General features: G+C 39.1%; 1 protein-coding gene across 6 annotated transcripts in view; it reads right to left on the reverse strand.

The window, feature by feature from the left end:
- ARFGEF3 (ARFGEF family member 3) overlaps nt 1-21903 on the reverse strand; it is a 90076-nt gene that overhangs the window by 45173 nt on the left and 23000 nt on the right. For 2 of the 6 annotated variants that reach the window (XM_071806492.1, XM_065833641.2), the window contains exons 5-9: nt 9409-9477; nt 6667-6798; nt 5225-5347; nt 3600-3642; nt 2501-2579 (exon numbers count right to left, since the gene is read on the reverse strand). In XM_071806492.1, the coding sequence (XP_071662593.1) occupies nt 2501-2579; nt 3600-3642; nt 5225-5347; nt 6667-6798; nt 9409-9477 (446 nt within the window). The remainder of the gene's footprint in view (nt 1-2500; nt 2580-3599; nt 3643-5224; nt 5348-6666; nt 6799-9408; nt 9478-21903) is intronic. The other 4 variants (XM_065833642.2, XM_071806494.1, XM_071806493.1 and 1 more) reach the window with 3 other exon arrangements.

Below are 21903 nucleotides of genomic sequence, written 5' to 3' on the forward strand. Positions count from 1 at the left end.
GCTTAAATTTTAAATTAATGCAGTCTTCACACTAAGAAATTAGAACATGGCAGTACCATAGAACGGTTTGGGTTGGAAGGGATCCTAAAGATAATCTAGTTCCAACCCCACTGCCATGGGCAGGGACACCTTCCACTAGAGCAGGTTGCTCAAAGCCCCATCCATCCTGGCCTTGAACACTCCCAGGGATGGGGCATCCAGAGCTTCTCTGGGCAGCCTGTTCCAGTGCCTCACCACGCTCATGGTGAAGAATTTCTTCCTGATATCTAATTTAAATCTACTCTCATTCAGTTTAAAACCATTACCCCTTCTTCTATCGCTACACGCCCTTGTAAAATGTCTTTCTGCAGCTTTCTTGTAGGTCCCTTTTAGGTAGTGGAAGGCTCCTCTAAAGTCTCCCCGGAGCCTTCTCATCTCCAGGCTGAACAACGTCAATTCTCTTCCTGGTTGGGGGGCCTGTAGCAGACCCCCACTATAATGTCACCTGTGCCTGCCACCCTTTAAACCTGACCTGTAAGTTTCTCATCCATCCCGAGGCGGAGCTCCACGCACTCCAGCTGGTCACTGACATATAGGGTGACGCCCTCTCCTTGTCTTCCAGGTCTGTCCTTCCTAAAACGCCTGTATGTACCCTTCCATTCCAACACTCCAGTATAGCAAACTAAAACCTCACCTCACTGACCTGGAGGTTCAAAAGTTGCTGACAACAAAGTGTTTTGAAGGAGATACCAAAATTTGCCTTGAAAAAAATAAAGGCTTTTCATTCATGGAGTTAGTTCTTCAAAAAGCCACCCTAATTAAATTTATCTTCCTCGGATTCAATCAGAATCCTTTACAATGCTTTGCTCATAGTTAGAGATTCTAACAGTCTGGGTACCTAATTACAAGCATGAAGTAAATTATGGCTCAGTGAGTATTTTTAAGTCTTTTGAATTTCTTACTATACTTTGTTTACAGCATGACTCAATCTGTCCTAATTTAGTACAGTTTTATGGGGAGCTGGGATAGCAGATAATTTTTAAAAGACTTTCAGTGATTTTTGAGAGATCTCTTTAGGTAGTTTAGTTTTGATATTTCATATCCAGTAATTCAAAGTCATTAACATTTGGTTCACAATGCTTATCAGATGATAGCTGTTTATAGCTTTACATGTAGGCAAGATTGGATACAAATAATTAATCTTTAAACTGGTTTTGCCACTTGATATTGTTAGACGCACACTTTTGAAGATCTCTTCTTACTGTCCTGCATCTATGCACACAACTAAAAGAAAATAAATATTCCTTTAGAAGATTCAGAACCAAGCTTTTTTTTTCCCCCAAATGCTAACACTGATCAAATAATGCTAAGTGAGGCACTCTTCCCTTTCAAATCTTGCTGTAATTAGAGATAGTCATGGGAGGGCATTTTATAGGAAAACTGCACACAAAGACGTCTGTGCTGTCTATGGCTCTGGTAGTTCCTAAGTCATAGTTTTTCTCAAAGTGGTAGAAAAAGGAAAACACCAACACATGCTTGTTTTGTGTATCTCCCATTTCCCCAAGTTCATCACAGGCTACTTTCACAGACATGCGATCCAACCAAAGAGACATTACGCTACATTTAAAATAGTTTCAGATTGGTTTTCCACTACAACTCAGGTGATTTGCAACTGGCAGGAGCAGCAATTTAAATGTTATTTCACTGATACAGAAATAATGTTGTAAGGTGAGAGCTTGTTTTTCACTTAGAGGTTTCTAATTATTTCTGGCTTGCTATATTTCTGTTTTTTAAATAATTGCTGTGTTTGCAGAGCTTTTGCTTGTTTTGTTACCTCTTCAAGACCTAAGGCTTTTTTTTGGCTCATTTCTTAACAGACCATTAGTTGAGCTATGCTGGAATGCCACAGCAAGTAATTTTTAACTCATGAGTAAGCATTTAATCTTACAGTACTGGCCAACAAGAGACTCCAGTATTTTAATGCGGTGTATAGAATAGAGTAACACTCTATTACTGCCCATAATATCTGCATTTTAAAAGTTAGGCTCATGCATTTCCAAGTAGGTAGAGTGTATGATATTCCTAAATTTAAGGAATGTTTGGTAATGTGAATTATTTGAGTTGGATAAATGCTGCCTTTCTAAGGACATATTAATTCATTTTGCATATTGTTTCCTCTGGGCTTTTCCATGTCTAGTGTAATTGTTCTTTCTACAGCGGTTGCTTTCAAACCAGAAAACTTATCCTTTGACAAGTATTTTGCTGCTGTATGGAAGTTACTTATAGATTAGATTTACTGGAAGCTCTTTAAAGCTCAATGGTGCACAAAGAAGGCAAATTAGCTTCTCATCTCAAATAGAGATTAAATGAATGCATCAAGAACAATATTTCCTCTAATAAACACTTCATTTCAGCACAGTTTTGCTCCATAATCCCAGAACTACAACAGTACAATCACATGTATCAGTGAAACTATCAATCTCCAGGTAATACATTCAAATTATAAACTGAAGTAACTCACTTTATGACAGCCTGGAGCTTCTCACAGAGCACAGTGAGGACAGATACAACATCATCACAAAGAGACTCAGTTGAAGCACCTCCAAAAAGGACAGAGATCAGAGGCATTACGTATGTGCAGCTGGATTACAACCTCAGTTTACTTTATGGACTTTCAGAGATGGTCAGACCTTCTAAACAATGAACAGGGCTGCCAAAACTCATAGAGAAGATGCAGCAGGCCAAGTCCTAGATCAGAAAGTGATCTCCACACAACGAAAAAGCAGTAGGATTAAATCCGGAGGAAGCATTAACTGCTTACATGCATTTATAGAAGTTTAGGTGAAATTCAATTCAGATAATAAGTATACAAATAAATAAAAGAGAACTGGCTCCAGTACTTCTACAAGGCAGCTAAAATTTCTGTATCTCTCCCTGCATTTTGTCTCCACTATTCAGCTTCTGATGTCTGATCAGGTTCTGATCTTAAAAGAGGACGCTTGTGCACTTCAAAGATTTTATCCTTCATCCACACAAGTTCTCCTGCAGAAATCCAGTGAGAAGGTCAAAAGCAGAGATTATTTTTACCTACCAGGGAAGATCTTGGAAGTTAGGCCAGGATGGGAGTAGAAAATATTCTCTTGTAATACAATAATTTGGCAAGCACGAACACATTTTTGCTAGTGATGCGCTTTCAAAAGCTGCCATTACATAAACCATGTCTCTGGCCTGAAATACAGTAACACAATCATTTCCTGATTCTACATCCTCCTCCAAGAATCTGTTTCAATTTAAGAAAGAAAGCCACTTACTAAAGCTTTCTCCAGAGCACTGAAACTCCTTCATTACAGAAGTTAGCACCTCAAAACACACATTTATTACTATGTTGAGTGCAACACCGTTACTACATCTCAAATTAAGACATGACTGAAAATGTCAGGAGCTAACAGGGCTGTCTCAGTTCTTACCATAGGTAACACAGAGAACATCAAGCTATGGAGGATGTAAGAAGTCCTGAATATGCAATTCCTGTGACATCAAACAGTACTGTGCTGATGAAAGGAAAGTGAAGAGTAAAAAAGCTGAATTTGAAGGAGTATTTAAAAAAGTGTTACAAATACCTTGACTCTTGAATTTCTGCAAGGTGTCATGGTTTTCAATTGTCTGTTGAGAAAAGACAAAGATGGTGCAATTGGTGCAAAGGGGTGGAAAACCACTGTAGAAGTAATACTTGAACAGCAGAGCTTTCTTAACAAATCCATGTCCTCTGTTTTGGGTTTTTTGATTGGTTTTTTTGTTGTTGTTTTTTGGTTTTTTTTGGTTTTTTTTTTTTTTTGTTTTTTTTTTAGGTGAAGCCTTTGCAAAACGTTTTCAAAATTCCCTTAAGATCTGTTTTAACAGTCTTGTAGACTTAAAAGAACTCACACCTCATTGAACCGAATTAGGATTTTTAAGTCCCTAAGGGATTTTCTACACCTAAAAGAACTCAGCAATAACTAGACATGTAAGTCGCACTGCAAATAACAGAGGAAACCATAGTCTAGATTTCACAAAGTACTAAAAAACCAAAATCATTTGGGTGTTAGAGATTTTATCACATTGTCATCGTTAATGTTACAGTGCCAATACAATTAATGGCAGCCAGGAAATGGAAAAGACCTCTTGCATGATTTGGTTCAGTTGTGGTATAGGATTATTCCTATCTGTGCACAAAGGGGTCAAGCCAAATTCTTCTCTCTAGTGTCAACAACAAACTTCCAGGAATCAAATGCAGCTCTCATATGCTTTCTCCTACCCCTCAGCTAAGAATTGAACTAAAAAAAAATCAGATTTCAGACCCAAAATGAAATTTCAAAACTTTTTTTTTTCTTTAAATGTTTTGGCTTGTAAATAAACTTACTTAGCACAGACAGAAATAAGTTTAAGTAAACCGATTAATTTTGTCCTGCAGTTGCTCATTAGGATGAAAGTAATCTAGTCTAATAATCCAAAATAGAGGTGATCGTCTTAACCCAAAACAGATGCAAGGAAAATAATCTGTAAAACTAAAGTCCTCAAAATTTCCTAAAAAAACAGAAACCGACTTTTACAAAGACTACTTTTTTGATAATATGATAATAAACAAAGGAGCACAAATGAACGTAAGAAGGCAATGTAATTTCACATTTCCCCAGAACATTTACAGTTTTGCTGATGATGTGCTGGGATTTCATCTAAACAGCTATAATGGATTTTAATAATTCAATAAACAGAATTTACTTTTTTGCTAAAAATCAAGCAAAGAATCTCATGATCTTAAATGACCTTCTCCAAAAAAAGTAGAAGAAAACCTCAATTACACTTTCTTAGTTGAGAATTCGTTTTGTTTATGTAAATTTTTGTCATGCAAAAAACCTTTGGGAAAAGAATTTCAATGAATCTTAGGAAAACAAGCAAACAAAATAAAGAACGGAAAAGGAAAAGACCAAGGCAGCCTGACAGCAGAACAAAGCCTCTTTTGTTTAATGGAAGGAGAAAAATAATGAACAGCCAAGTAGAGCTGACAATGTGAGAGCTGCATTTCCGATACATGGCTCTGAGGCAGGCACAGAGTCAGAGCCCAAAAAAGCTTCTAAACACGATTAATTGTGGAAGTGTCAAATAAAAGCCATAAGGCACAACAAGCCAGCACAATACACCGCATTCAGAGAAACAAAAAGTAGGCAGCCATGGACATGGAACCATTTGTTGATGCCAGAAGGCTCACCATATTTTCTTGCTTTTGTCGTAACTGTAAAGTCAAGTCACTCAACATTTGGCTGAGGGTTGCCCGCACAGCGGTATTAATGCTCCGCTGGTGATAGCTAGATACATATGTCTCAATGCAAACCTGATGAGGAAACAAGATAGCAATACATAGATATGAACTGTCACTTACCAGTAACGCATTTTAGGAGGATACCAAGGTCTCTTGCATACAGAGAGTCAGCCTTGTTTACTGTTTCTTTACTATTTCATATTGCTTTATTAGCACATTAGAAGTTTTCAGCAATATGGAAAACCGAGTAAGTAGCATTTAGAAGCAGCACTTAATTCATCAGGATCACAGCTGCAGTAATGGTGAGGCAAAATTGGCAGTCTTCCCCTTCTGTCAAACCCAGGTGATTTCTGGCACTTCTGTTGCTCCGTAGATAATTCCCTAAATGCAGCTTTGATTGTTCATTTCTGGATTCTTATTTTTAACTATGACTCTGCAAGTCAGTATCTGCAATGTGAACACTCTCCAGTTCTTTAAAGTCGCTGCTTCTGTTGTATAGGTATTTGATACTTTTTCTACAATTATCACAAACAGCACCACATCTGAAAGCCTCTGAAGACCTTTCCTAATACAGAAAATACAATAGCATTTTACCATAAATAACACAGATTATTGCCTTTCAATAACTGGCAATCAATCTGAGGGCTCCTCAGATCTGAGATCCCAGAGGAGCCAAGGCAACTGATGGATCATCCAGTTCCCACCTCCATGCCCAGCTGTGCTATGACCAGAGTTGCGCTTGACTCTTGCCCCCAGATCATGTTATCCAAGTAGTTGCCAAAGTGTAATGCAGCTAGGATGCTGGGGACAGCACACCAAAAAACGCAGTTTCTATCCTTGATCAGATTTTCAGTGGGAGGTGTCGATCTCTGCAAGAGCTGCTATAACTGTAGTAACCACTGTAACTACTGCACAGGAGCTACTAAGTGGGTAACAGTCTTGATGGAGCTGAGTGCGTTTGCAACAGAACTGTACAATACAATCTGTATTGTACAGATTGTACATACTGTACAATATTCTCAGACTGTAATCTGAAGAATTAGTTTTGGTCCTTTGGCCTACACTGAGCTTTGTCATTGACTGTAAAAAAGAAAAACAATGACTGTTCATATACTTCTCAGTCTTTTTTTTTTTTTTTAATTCTGCCATCATTCAGATCTATAGCTAGTGAGAAGAACAGTGAATAAACTGTGAAAAAATATAGTATAAATGATACGCATGAGGAGTATACATAAATACCATTTTTAGAGGTAGGCTGACTTTCTGGAAAGAGCATGGTTGGTATCTCCATCTTCTCTCCCCTCCCCATGCCAGCTAATAAGAAACAGTACCAGCCACCTGAGCTTCAGTCTTACAGAAGGCCTGTGTTCTAAAATGGCTGGGCAAGGTACCTTGTGAAAAGCCATTGATGAAGCACCACCAGTAAAAATGCGAGAGCTCAGGGCCCCAAGGAGTTGTGCAATGGACATTTTGATCATTTCATGCATTCGGGGACTTCCAGCTCTATGGCATGCAAAACACAACTACGAGCAAAACACAGAAGGGTTAGCCAATAAACACAACAGAGTCGAACAAAACAAACCTCCATAAGGTAGATGAGAGTAACAAATACACACACAAAACCAAGCAACAGCATGAACTAAACTTTCTTGTGTAGGTCTAGGCAAGCATGGGAAGGTGCACAGAGCAAGGTTTAGTTTGTCTTCAATACTACTAATACTTAACCCACAAAATATAGCACTCTTTGTGTTGGATGCTTCCTTAATTTGAAGCTGATAATATTCAGAAAGATTTGGGTGCCATTATTTTGTACACATGAATTTAGAACAATCAGGTAGCACAAAACAGCCAGACCATAGCTTTGTTTGTAAGGGTCCTCAGAAAGTTCTACCAGTAACACAGGCAGCACCTTTACAATTCTGCAGTAGCTCCACTTCGCTATAGGGGGCAGGCTAGGAAAACTAAGGGACTGACTCGGAAAGAAATGTCAAATAGCAGGGGCACTGGAGCAGAGAGCTCCTCTTTGCCACCTTTCCATTAGAGCACATCAGAAAAATAAATGCTAAGGGTAAGGAAACACTGAACTCAGAAATAACTTTATGTTTCCTACTGATTATACAGTGCAAAATTCAGATACAAAGGCACATCGAGTCCAGCTGTTAAGTCTTTGCCTTACCTAAAACCTGGCCAGGAGAAACCTGAGGAAGCATGTACATGCCCAGTGGGACTTGCTAATTAAAAAGACCTAGGTATTCACTGAAGTGATGGTTTCTCAGGGAGCATGAGGAAGATAGTTGTATGTCTGAACACTCCAAATAGAAACACACATGCCCTATATTATCGCTTGTTCCAGTTTCCTGAAGGAAATTAAATTTTTGTTTGCTTTCAGAGCCACTGTTCACTTTAAAAGAAAAAGGCCAAACTATGATTGTGCTAACTTGTACCACTATACTAGCAAAGGTTTTTAAGAGCCAGCGTAGCCTTTTGGGAATAACAGTGAAGTGCAACTACCAAGAACAGTAGAGTTTAACCCCAGACTACGAAAGAAAACTGCCATTATTCAGGATGCTTTAAATGAATAATAGGCCTATTCCTACCAAAATTTACTGGGAGAACAGAAAATGATTTCTCATACAGCTTATAGCACACACAACATGACTGCTCGTTTTCCACGAGTCCTAGGCAGCGCTCTTAAAGACTGAAATCAGAAGGCTTTAGAGCCATTAAATACTCTTCCCAGCAAGGGAAACCAGGACAACCAGGCAATCAGGCCCAGTCAGCAGAGTTTTATGAAAGGCAGGTCCTGCTTGCCTAACCTGATCTCCTTCTATTACAAGGTGACCCGCTTAGTGGATGAGTGAAAGACTGTAGATGTCTACCTAGACTTTAGCAAAGCTTTTGACACTGTTTCGCACAGCATTCTCCTGGAGAAACTGGCTTGGATGGGCATACGCTTTACTGGGTAAAAAACTGGCTGGCTGGCCAGGCCCGAAGAGTTGTGGTGATCGGAGACAAATCCAGTTGGCAGTCGGTCACAAGCGTTGCTCCCCAGAGCTCAGTATTGGGGCCAGTTCTGTTTAATCTCTTTATCAATGATCTGGATGAGGGGATTGAGTGCACCCTCAGTAAGCCCGCCGACACACCAATTTGGGTGGGAATGTTGATCTGCATAAGGATAGGAAGGCTCTACAGAGGGATCTGGACCACCTGGATTGATGGGCCAAGACCAATTGTATGAGGTTTAACAAGACCAAGTGCCGGGTCCTGCATTTGGGTCACAACAACCCCAGGCAGCGCTACAGGCTCAGGGAAAAGTGGCTGGAAAGCTGCCTGGCAGAGAGGAATCTGAGGGTGTTGATTGACAGCTGGCTGAATATGAGCCATTGGTGTGCCCAAGTGGCCAAAAAGGCCAACAGCATCCTGGCTTGTATCAGAAATAGTGTGGCCAGCAGGACTAGAGAAGTGATTGTGCCACTGTACTCGGCACTGGTGAGGCCCTGCGTCAAATACTGTGTTCGGTTTTGGGCCCCTCATTATAGGAAAGACATTGAGGTGCTGGAGAGAGTGCAGAGAAAGGCTACAAGGATGGTGAAGGGTCTGCAGCATGCGTCTGATGAGGAGCAATTGAGGGAACAGGGGCTGTTTAGCTGAAGGGAGACCTTATCACTCTCTACAACTACCTGAAAGGAGGTTGTAGCATGGAGGGTGTTGGTCTCTTCTCCCAAGTAGCAAGAGATAGAACAAGAGGAAATGGCCTCAAGTTGCACCAGAGAAGGCACATTATGGCCTATGCCTCTCTCTTAAGGAAACTTCATTAGTTTCAGACTTTAGACTTATAAAGAACTCAAAGAAATTTTTCTATTGCACACAGCAAAGTAAATATGAGGAGTAGTAAATGTGCAATGTTGTAATATATAATTGTCAGTCAGTTTCCAAAAGTGCCTTCCCATGCAAGCCCATCAGCCCTGCCCAACTTGCAGTTATTTCTTCACACTGGACATAAAGTAATACCAGTCCTTAAGATGGTAGTTGTGATTTGGATTGGTTCAGTTTCAGAGTATGTGTGGAAGACATACTCTAGGTAGCAGGAGAACATCAAGTGACACAAGCACTGGTATGACAGAGGCACTTACCTCAGCAATCTTCAATACTGAACTCCCATTCAGCTCAAATGTGGAGGTATATGTTATACAGAGCAAAACCTTGAATCAAAAGAGAACGAGAAAAGAAAAAAAAAGTTTCATCTGTTATTGCCTCCCTTTCCCACCCATGCTCCTTCCATTTTTTGAGCATACATCAGAAGCTTCTTAACACCATGTGAGGGATAAAGGAGATGGCACAATCAAGTTACTTCTTCCTGAAAAGTTGCAATTTCTGTCCCAGGGGTACAGCGCAATGGATTAGTTATTGCTGTCTCCTACATTTGACCACAGAAGCAAAGGCAATCCAGTGATCCAACACTGGCCTTGGGCTCGGTAGCCAGAATCCATTCATATTTTATCCACAAGCTTTGCATGATTCATAGTCAGTCTTTCAATTCATTTCTATTAGTATAACAAAGGAGGAGGATGAAAGAAAAGTGCACACAATACGAGTTATTACTTAGATGACACAGATACATATGTATTATGTGAAACAAGCCATAAATTACTACTTGAGATGAGGATTTCCCAGTCTAGGATATTTCCCATAAGCGCATTATAGTCACTTGATAATGAGCAGCTAAAAAATAATTCATAGCCCCCAGCTCATGAGAGAATGCTTGTCCTGTCTTGAGCTCAGCATGAGCAACAGGAACTAAAAGCCCCATCCAACACCTTACTTTGAAGAGAAGGGGAGTGGGAATTTTATGTGATCTACCAGGGTAGTGTGGGGAGCAGGGCAATGTGATGAGAGGTGCTGTCGTGTGATGCCTTTAGTGCCTGGAAATATCCTCCATCCTTATCTTCCTTTCCAGTCCTTTCTGACCCACAGAAGATTGAGAGAGTCTGAGCTGCTGTCCTCTCCTTCAAAGCATAAAATGCCCCCATTGCCAGAATTTATGCTTTGCTTGGTCAGAAACAGCATGAGCTTCTTGGGAAGAGTGTGCCAGCAAATATTGGTCACATTAACACTAATGTATTGGTCCGTACATCTTCTCAGCCCCTAAGAACTACTGTTCTCTGCTTTGCAAGGAAAATTGGTGCATTAGATAAGTTAGCATTACTGGCTATTAACCATTTCTCTTATTTATTACATATTTCTCAGTGGTACTATGTTTTTATTTTATGGGTAGGTTCCTTAACAGCTACCAATGCAGGACACCCTGGTGTAATCTCCTTAGCCCAGAATGCAAAACAAACAAACTTTGCCACAGTGTTTCTGATGAGAGCTTGCAAATTAAACAAACAGAAAAAAAGGTGCCAAAGAGACATACGCTGAGGAAGATTATTACCCGTAGGTCCCTGTAATGTGTCATTTTTTTTTACCTTTTATTGTTTCATGCAGTTTCCACTGTGCAAAAGAGAATAAAGGAAGAACCCGGGGAACTACAGACCAGTCAATCTCACCTCTGTGCCCAGCAAGATCATGGTGCAGATCCTTCTGGAAACTATGCTAAGGCACACAGAAAATAACGAGGCAATCTGTGACAGCCAACATGGCTTTGCTAAGGGCACATCATGCCTGACACATTGGGTGGTCTTCTATGAAGTGGATACAGCACTGGTGGATAAGGGAAGAGCAACTGATGTCATCTACCTGGACTTGTGCAAAGCATTTGGCACTGTCCTGCATGACACCATGTCTCTAAACTGGATTAGATGGATGGACCACTCGGTGGATAAGGAATTGGCTGGATGGTTGCACACAGAGTTGCAGTTAATGGCTCGATGTCCAAATGGAGATCAGTGAGGAGCGGCATTCCTCAGAGGTGGGTACTGGGACCACACCGCTTAACATCTTCATTGGTGACATGAACAGTGGGACTGAGAGCACCATCAGCAAGTTTGCCAACAACATCAAGCTGTGTGGTGCGGTTGACATGCTGGAGGGAAGGGATGCCATCCAGAGGGACCTTGACAGGCTTGAGTGGTAAGACTGTGTGAACTTTATGAAGTTCAGCAAGGCCAAGTGCAAGGTCCTGCACATGGGTCAGGCTAATCCCAAGCACAAATACAGGCTGGGTGGAGAATGTATTGAGAGCAGCCCTAAGGAGAAGGACTTGGAGGTGTTGGTTGATGAGAAGCTCAACATGACCCAGTAATGCGTACTTGCAGCCCAGAAAGTGGACTGTATCTTGGGCTCCGTAAAAGAATGTGTGTCCAGGAGGCTGAGGAGAGTTTCTGAGTTAAGTTTCTTTATAGTATCCTTTTTTTCTGTGAAATTGGCAAAATGGATTTTCTCATCTTAAAAGTGTTAGATAGCCTACATCAGTATTATGAGATATGCAAGCTCTAGAGCACTTGAACTTGCCAGAGAAGGAAATCTGTTTCTAATTATGAACAATTAAGAATTCTGTACTTTGTATTTCTTGATATGAACTCCGCAAATTTCCCTGCAGTCTGCTGCACTCACTGGCAGATGGACAAGTTCCAGTGATGATGAACAGTGATGGCTTTTTTCCCATCCACTGAACAAATCCTACTGAATAGCTGCAAAGTAAATGGTCAGTTATAAAAGCCCTCAATAACCTCATTTAGTTATAAGTACATAAGTTATAACAGCTGTTATTTTCACCTGCTGCTCAGTCTCTACCTGCAAAATTTAAAACTTCAAAACTGAACCATTTCATTTGGTATTAACTGAATTCTAAACTACTGGCCAGCCTTGCATCCAGCTGTTGGGCCTCACCTTGTCAGCTGTTAACTGCTCTGAGAGAACTCAGCAGTTGGCTAAAAAAATACATTCAGTATTTATGGGAAAACTGTGATTTGTACTCTCCATGTACTGCTGTGTAAAACACAGGTGTAACACGCAGTTCATAGACCCAGAGACGCACAACTGTCACCTCCCACTGACAAACCTCTTGTTATTGTGATAAGAGCCAGGACAGATAGCCAGGCTCATGACTAATCTTATTCAGTGGTCTGCATGTCCTGATTTTCCCTACTTGTAAAACCTTGTTTGCTTTATGTGATTTTCTGCTCTCTTGTACCATCTCGGCTTTGTACAGTTTGTTAATACCCAATGCTTTCCACAGATCGAAACCTGGAAGCCATATACTACACATCAGTTTAGGCATTCTTATAAGGCCTTGCTCTTCAAAATCTCTTCTCCCTCCCTCTTACTTTTTTTTTAAGAAAAAAAATCCTACCTTTATAGAGCTGAACTGTGAAAATTAGCACATATATGCCTAATCCTTTGACACAAGTGCCAACAATCTGCTTGTGACAGGTAAATGATAGAAAAGTCAGACACCAAGCACAGCAGTGATGATCAAAACCTTGCTATAAAGCAATAGAGAATTTCAGCAAAAAGACTGTTGAGTTTTGACTGCTACTTTTTAATAAAATGAGATCTGGGAGCCTACTAGCTAGAGAAAGGGCAAATGATTGGATATAATTAAATCACAGAAGCATAAGAAGTTATCAGCCAGCATATTCTTAGCTTGGTCCGCTTGCTAGAGTCTTCACTCACAAATCATTTGTGAGATGCGAAAGATGGTCTCTGACCACCGCACAAGACAGCTCTCAGCTGTGACTTCCACTGCAGGGCTCATTTACAGTCTTGGCGATGTTCCAGACACTCAACTCCTGTGTCTTCCCATTTATGTCAAACAAACAGTAAGACAGCAGGCATCTCTTTGAGATCATGGGATGAAAAATGGGATTAAAACCAAACAAAATCATAATCATTCAGATCCACTAAAAGCATTGAGTCTCCAGACAGCATAGCCCATAGGCTGTTTAGCTGCCCATGACACTAACTCAAGTAGTCTGTATGTAAAAAAAAATTAAAGAAGGAATATACATTTTTTTGTGCAATGACATTTTGTTTTTGCAAGGACTAGTAGTGCAAGCAGAAGCAAAATTACAAAGCAATTCCTAGTAACACCTGTAATACAAAACAACACTAAAAATCAGTTTTCACTGTGTGTGATTACATCTTAATTGATACGAACTTTAAAACACATACTCTTTTCCTTTAAAAAATACCCTCAAACTCAGATGACTATAGAGATAGATTCAGACTCATACAACCTCCAGGATCTTTTAATTGGTTTGAACTATCTTGCAAATTCCCAGATGAGATCACATTTCCATAAATTGCTTATCCATAATGAAAGCATTCATTTTAATTACTATTGAAGCTTTGACTGTCATGGAACAAGAAACACAATTCCTACTCCCTGGAGTCCCAGGGTCTCAACTCTTATATAAGAGTGCATGCACAGACAGTTTTCACAATAAATGAAAACAATTAAAAACCCACAACCACCCCCCCTTGAAAAGTGCTTCAGATTATATAATGGTCAATTGACAAAAAATGTGCATTATTTGAATTGCAATGTAATCAAACTGACACTAAAATGTCCACTCATAGTTTAAAAGAGGTCTCTTAAAGAGGGAACAACTTTAAATTGTAAGACTGTTAAGTGTTGTCAGCCAAGCTCCCCAAGTGCTTAGTACACATCTGTAGTAAAAGGCAATTCTGACATGGAAGAGCTTATGGTGGAGTCACATAAAATAAACAAGGTGCATAAGAAAGCAAGCAGTATCCCCCAAGATGGAGAAAAGGGGGAAAGGTATAAAACTTGAAAGCAACTGTAATCTGTCATCACCTGAGGATGCTTCAACATCTCACTGCACAGCTATGTGCTACTGCATTCCTTTTTCTATTCCAACACACAAAGTCCCATTGGCAAAATCCTTTGAACATTTGTGTTTCTGTAGATGGGATGCATGTAGCCACTTTAGTCCTCAGAATGCTGAATTTTACAGCCACCTCTAATCCCTTTGTGGAATTCATAAAGGAATCCTGACTTGCTTTAATTGCAGGCTAGTAAATGTGGATGCAATGTATGCTTGAATGATTCTCAAATCCTCCTCTCCCTCGCACCCCCCCTCCCTACCCCTAGGAGGAAAAACCCAGCCAGAAAGCAAGGCAGAACAACTTTTTCTCATGCTCAGTAATTCAACATTTAAAGCAGACATTCAGTATTTTTGCGAAACAGTTTGAACAGCAGGTATCCTTACACTTGGCAGAATAACTAGTAAGCTGCTTGTGTTGCATGCTTTGGCCTTGAAGGAAAACAAGGGCAAGAGAAACCAAGTGTATAATGAACTCACGTACATTGTGTCACCATGTATCACCATACAAAATGGCAGATTTTAATTACACAGAGAAAGGAGACAGTGTCTCCCATGAATCAGTAAACCCCTAAGATGTGTTGCTATCACAGCAGCAACTTGTGCTTAGCATTATGGATGCACAAGGGCTTCAAACGGAAGGGCTGTTTCTGGTATAGAAGAACCTCACACATCATCAGCGGTGACAGGCTGAGTGCTCCCAGAAGACAATGCCCATTAGTTCACCAGGCTAAAACAGAGCTACCGCTCAACACTATTTATGGTATGAAACCAAGTGAAACTTCTGCTTACGTAGTACAGTTATAGAAGGGAAATAAATGATTTAAAGCAATTGCTTAAATTAATAGATATTTAACAGGTTCTCTTAACAGCTCTGACAGGGGCTTTTATCTTTAGAATTTAACACTTAAAAGCAGGGAAAATTTAAAAAAGGCTGACTAGCACTGCTTGGATGGCATTTCCCACTTGACAAGTTACAGCCTATTTAGGTATACTGCATTACTTTATGAATTAAAAGATTTATAACTGAGCAAAACAAAACTGAAAAAACATAGAAATAAAGAATTGAAAAATACCAACATAAAGTTTAAAACCTTAAATAAATAAAAAGTTAAAGCTCTAATGCTCCTTTTCTCATTAACAAAGAATGACACAATAAAGGGAGATTCAAGTAGATCAGTCATGAAATAAAGTGCTATTTGGTCTGCTCAGAGTGCTTGAAACCTCCCCTAAAACAGAAGTGGGTAGCATTATGTACGAGGCAAAGTAAAGAAAATGAGGAGAAAATAACGATTACGACCCTAAAAATCTTAAGTAGGAAAGCAGTAAAAACCAAAAGGAAGAAAATTTTCAGGAAGCATCTTTAAAATAAAAGTAAACTAAAAAAGAAAAAAATAAAAATCTCGATCTACTTAAGGAGTATACAAAAATACTATAAAAATATTTTAAGGCAATCATTTTACATATAGATAATAAAAACTAGTTTTTCATGCTTTTTAATATTAAATAATATATTTTCACTTTGTCCACGCTACAAAGAACGTTGGCTTAAAAATTAAGAAACAAGACAGAACAAGCATGTTCTCTGTCCAAAAACACTTCCACAACCTTGGAGCTGAGGAAGTCCTGGGAATGCTAAAATTTTTGCATTAGAATTTCTTCAGGCAAGAAACTAAGTCTACTTTTCTACTCCTGCAAACTTTTTAAGAGACAGGACTGACTCTTCGCTCAGATTTTTAAAGCCTCGTGGCTGCCTGGATCCACAGAGGTTGTTCAGGGCATGAATTCAAGCACTGAGGAAAAGCCACAGACCTGGAAAGAGGCTGGATTTATGAGATACTGCATTCACTGCTGACTGGTTAAGGCAACTCCCATCCAGCACCCATTCAGCAATATCCAGGCTGCTGCCACTGTCATTCAGTTGTACCCATTAAGGAGAAAGCTCAGGTATTTAATTCAAGGCTCTGAATTCTGCTATGGCAGCCAGGCACCTAAGAACCAGGGAAGTTCTTTAATCACAATCTTAAGTATTAGCAGTAGGCATTTACCATAGTTCTAATTAATTTGGGAAAGGCTGAGCTCATCTTGAAACACACAAGGTAGGTCACTCAATCCATTGGAATTAACCTGGTTCCTTGTAACTAAGCACATGCATAAAATGACTTCTAAAAGTAATCAGAAAAAAAAAGTAAACCCAAGAGAGTCTGGATTTGTAGTTGGCCTACATTATAGCAATTTAACTTATATAAAAGCTAAGCAGAGGAAGCACTAAGAACTCTAGCTGGATTCCTGGGCAGGAATGAAGAAAAGAGTCTTATCTGCATTATATTGTGCAAGTCTTTTCAGACTGGCCCCTTCGACAGTGTAGACTGCCAAAGCATCTCTGAACTATGGGCTGGACAAAAATCAGTTATTGTCTATGACAGCTTGTATCAGGCACCACTGTCACAAGAACTAATGAACACATTCAGGTGAAACATTTTCCAGAATTTTTCAGCATTTCATTAATTTTTTCTTATTAATATAAATTTTAAACCAGTTCTGGATTGAAGTACACAAAGTTCAATAATGGCTTTTATTTTTTACTTTATTTGAAACATAGTCTTTCTTTGCTCAGCAAGAGATTGGATTGCAATTTATATTGCAAGTGATGCTGAAAAATGTTTGCAATAACGCAGTACATAAAATATATTGAGGGGAAAAAGTGATCTGTTATTCCAAAATCATATAGTAATTAAAATATGTAGATTAACAGCAAGCATCAGCAATTGGGTTGCTGATTCTCATCCTGATAACGTCTCTCTTCTCCATTTCCATTTTTACTGTTGCACCAATTCATTATTATTTTTAATGGGCAATGAAATCACTCTTTTTACTCCTATATAGAACTATTATACATGCCTTGCCTCAAAGAGGCATCATAGGGAATAACATAGTTTACACATACCTTTAAATCAAGTTGTTTCAAGTTCAGCTTCCTCCTCCATTTAATTTAACAGTTCAAGACAAAGCAGAACAGTTGCAAATAATATTTTATTAAGTATAACCAAGTTTTATGTGGAAAGATACATTTCATAAACATCAATCTTAAAACAATTACGAGATCTCTATATTTGTGAGAGTTTATTATAGCGACCGGCTCATTTATCAGTATCCAAGAAAAAGCTGCAGAATATAATCATCCACAGAGGGGGGATTTTACAGTTGCATTCCATCAACATTTCGGATCAACCAGTTTAGAACTATTTTTCAAATATATCATATAATTTGTTCTCTGTCATAGAGGGCCAAAGAAAAAAAAATTAACTAGTTCCCCATAAAACATCCCACACCTTGGAAAAAGAAAAAAAGTTAGTCTTCCTGTTCAACAGAAACAAAGTTCCTGCCAAGTTTTCTGAAGCAGTTAACAATAAATTTTGCTTGGTTGCTCCAGTACAATCCAGCTTAATCCAATATTTGCATTAGATCAGGTCTATCTCCTTGAACCTGTAATGCATGTTTGTGCACAACCAAAAAGAGGCCAACTGTGACTGTTAAAAAACTGAAGACGAAGACTAGGAGATGGCTTTTAGTACTCAAAGAATCACTTTGCATCTTTAAAGCATCATTGTAGCAATCTTGAAAAGAACAATTACAAATATCCAACTCAAAGACAGCTTTTCAGAGGCAGAGCTATTTGCTCCATTTTTTTGCCCATCCTTACACAGCTCAGTTTTACCACAGAACTCTAATTCAGATTTCAGTTCTGAATATATCCAAAACAAAAACTGAAATCACAAAAAGAGCTGTCTAGTATTATTATGGAGAGATCCTAAATGCTGTATTAATGGATCAGTGGAGAGACAAAGAAAAAAATTGCCTTAACATAGCATATTTAGCAATGGTTCATTAAACCTCATTCATAGATTAAGATGACTTCTGGTTGACTCCTCACTGAAAGCCTGCAGAAGAAAACCATAAAAATTTTGCCCATCGGCAAGAAGTACACCTCATTCACCAACAAATGCAAGCTGGAGTCACTGGGAATAAAAAATGAAATAGCTGTTCGCCATGGAAAATATGTAAATAATGGCAATTGGAAGAGTCTTCTCTCTCACAAGCCACTTTGGAAGAATATTCTTTGGTTTCAGAAAATCCTCAAGTTTATTACAAGAAACACCACAAGTAGAGTAGCCATAAATACTGTGAAATCTTCTCTGAGGTAGTAAGAAACAAAGCTTGGAAGCTCCACTGACAGAAATGTAATATATATTTATGACTTGTCCAGCATATCACAACACCATTAATTAGAACAGTGAAATAAAGACTAAATATTTTAAAAGACATCAAATCAGAACACTGAGTTTCCGTAATAAAAGATAATTATTCTCATTCTTGCTTGAAAATTTGTTTTGCTAGCTGTAAATTTGCTGGGAAATCTGGGCACAGACTGGACTGACATACACTGGATTACATGACACAGCTTCATCTGTGACTGAAGAAAACAAAAGGAGGCAGGAGAAAGGGAAATTCTAAATGATCAATCATGCCTTTCTTTTTAAGAACAACCAGTTTACTCACAGAATCCGTTACATTACAGTGTATCCAGTTTATCTAGACAACTTATTTCTCGGTGAGGACTCATCTGCTAATTTGCAATTATTCACTAAACTCTACTTTTTTTGTTATTTGAGAGTAAGGTTCTCATAGTTAGAGAGTGGTACTGCATTATTAGGAAAGCTGTGAACTTATAAATTAAAGTCACCATAACATTAGCGAGACGACAAAAAAAATAGTCCTTGCTGTTCTCTGTTCTTTCCACCCTCCTCACTTCCTTCATATTTGGTTTGTACTGCTTCAACTCCATAGTTATGTTCAAAGCTGAGTTTCAGTTCTTCCAGGAGCCTTTCCTGAAGGAACTGGATTTTAGAGTCAGGGTTACAGATAAAAAACTACAACAAAAAAAAAAAAAACAAAAAAAACCAACAACAACAACAACAAAAAAAAAACAACAAACCTACCAAAAAAAAAAAATCAAAGAGGGAAAGTAAAAGCCACAGAAATGTTGAAGCTAAAAGTGACCTCAATCTAGAGGGTCAGGTATGGATCAGTTTATTTTTCCACTGCTGATGTGACCATATAGTATTGACAAAAGCACTATCAGATATGTGTTCCTGCAAACAAAGGTCTAATTGAATGAAGCAGAAGTGCTTCAGCCATTTCAAAAACATCTGAAGCCAGAATTTAAAAGCATCAAACCAGGAGAGAAAATAAGATCCCCCCCACTCCACAACCAAACCCAAACCCTTGATATTAATCTTCAATCCAGAACATGTCCAGTATCCCTTTCTGCTGCAGACCATCAATTTGCTTGCCAATCTAGTGCCTAAGATCAACAAAAGGTCCCCACTTCTCAACATGAGATATACTCTTGCATTTCACTCAGTTATAATACAGCCTCATGTCACACAACAGAAGTCTTCCCACTTCTGGGCAAGCCATATTGCATGATCATCTTCCTCTAAGGTAAGTGCTGAATTACTGCCTCCCCACTTATTCTATATGTTGGCAACTTCATAGAGCAGTGAGCCACTTTGGTGCCTCACTGATTAAACACTGAATTTGATAGTAATCAACATCTCTTCCTTCCCAACTCACATGAATATTGTAAAGAAAATACATAAGTAAAAATATTGAGATTTTTTTGTTTGAAACTGCAATGAAGCTATTGACGTATCACAAGAAGATCAACAACAAGGCACCGTATGATTGTGTGATTTTCCATTCCCTTGGTACAGTCAGCTAAGCATTGTAAAGAGACAAACTGATATCACATATGTTAGTGGGAATTTTCAGTGTGATAGCAAAGTATCATGGCAACAGCAAAGGTGGATGCTAAAGTGGCCTTATGTCAGCTACATCGCTCCCTCTGGTTATACTTCCTGGACTACCTGGTTTCTCAGTATTTCTTAATATGATTTAAAGCATCTCAATAGCCTCAATTCCCCAGTGTGAAAATACTAATAAATCTCTGTCATAAAACATGTCAGAGGTACAGAGAATACAGAGCACAGTCATTGAGATAGTCTAAAGAAATACTAGGCTCAGCAGTTAAATAACATGCAATTCTGAATGCAAAATTTATACAGCCCAGACAGCTTGCTTCATTATGCAGGATATCAAACACAGTTAGTACACCTGTGTTTGTTATGGGTGCCCATTCATGTCTCAGAGAAACGAGAGTCTTTTCCCCTTTCTCACTGGAAAGACCACTGCCTTCTTTGGGCACAAAAGTGCAGATGACATAAGAACTACTCTGTGCTTAGTAACAATAAGGGTGTCCTGCAAAAAGATAAACAAGGACTTCAGACTATCACTTCTACTCTGAAAATTCAAGGGGAGAATTTCCCTGCATAAGCACTCTATATGAGCATCTAAGAGAAAGATGCAATCCACAACTGGTATTCAGAAGAACTGGAGATACTGGCAGCAGTCCCTAACTTGGAGTTTAGTTTGATATTTGCTTATTACAAAAAGTAAAATTCCACTTTGATTTAAAGTTCACAATAAGGATGAGAAGTACCTCACCTAGCACAGAGGAGAGAGGTACTGTGAGAAATGAAGGCTTTGAGCTCATCTTGGCAGCTGCATTTCAGCAGTATTCATCTTCCCTGGCTGCCCAGGATGCCCTCCAGCACAGTCCCCAGCCCTGGCCTCTCAGCCTGGACACTGTCAGCTTGCTGGTTTTGTGATCCTCCAATTCGGGAATTTGTAGAACATGCCATGACACTCATCCTTCAAAAATAAAGAGGATTTGGTATATAGGCATAAATTAGCGAGTGCTGTTTCACTTCCACAGCAGTGGCCCCAACTGCATGGTTTTCACTTCCAGGGGAGGTCCAGCTAGCACTCCTTTCCATTTATTTACAGTAACCATTTCAGTTACTCTATGTCTTTCCTGTCTAATGCTGCCCCATCACAATAATATTTGACAGATTCTAAAAGCCTATCAAGCATGGCAACTAACTGCACTTATGCCTCTCTCCTGCATCCTTCTTTTCACTGCCAATTCCAACTTCCAGTAACCTGAATGTAAAGAGCTAATCAAATCCCTTCACACTGACATCTGTAATACAGGTGGGTGACAATAAAACATTAAAATAAATATCCAAAATATTTATTTTCGATAATGCATGAAGTGTGAATTTCTGGTGTACAATTATTGGGAACAAGAGCAGAAATTTTGGATAGGATTAAAAACAAAAAACCCCCACCAAACCCAAACCACAACATTTAAGTGATTTAGGAGCTTATGTTCCAGCAACTTACAATGAAGTCTGTACTCCCACACCTCTATTTTCACATCTATTTTGCACAACTGAAAGCTTTTGTGAATTCTTTGATGGTTGCATTCTTAACACCTGCAAGACTGGTGCAACTGTGTAGCAAGTCACAAAGAAGCCAGCCAGTATCACTGCTGACCCAGTTTCAAGCAAACCTGCTCATCTTTAGTAGTGTCTAATATCTGCACTGGATAAAGATGTATTTAATCTCCTTGGGATGGAGTAACACAGTTTAATGTACAACCATACACTGCCTGGAGGACACATTTTAGCAGATCCAGGGGTATAAATGCATTGCTGAGATCAGCTACTTGAAAGACCCCTGAAGGCTTCAGACATTCCAACGGACCTTTGTTTAGCTGCAACATTTTCGAGTGTTACAGTGGCATCTGCAACCTCCAGGTTACAATGTAAAAAACTCTCTACTTGATTTGACTTTTAGGCAAGGCTCAGATTTAATGCCTCTGAGTTTTAAATGCCCTGATTACAGTATGTTTCGATCCTCTGGTCTCTTGAA

The sequence above is a fragment of the Patagioenas fasciata genome, chromosome 3 (assembly GCF_037038585.1).
Source record: "Patagioenas fasciata isolate bPatFas1 chromosome 3, bPatFas1.hap1, whole genome shotgun sequence".
NCBI lineage: Eukaryota > Metazoa > Chordata > Aves > Columbiformes > Columbidae > Patagioenas > Patagioenas fasciata.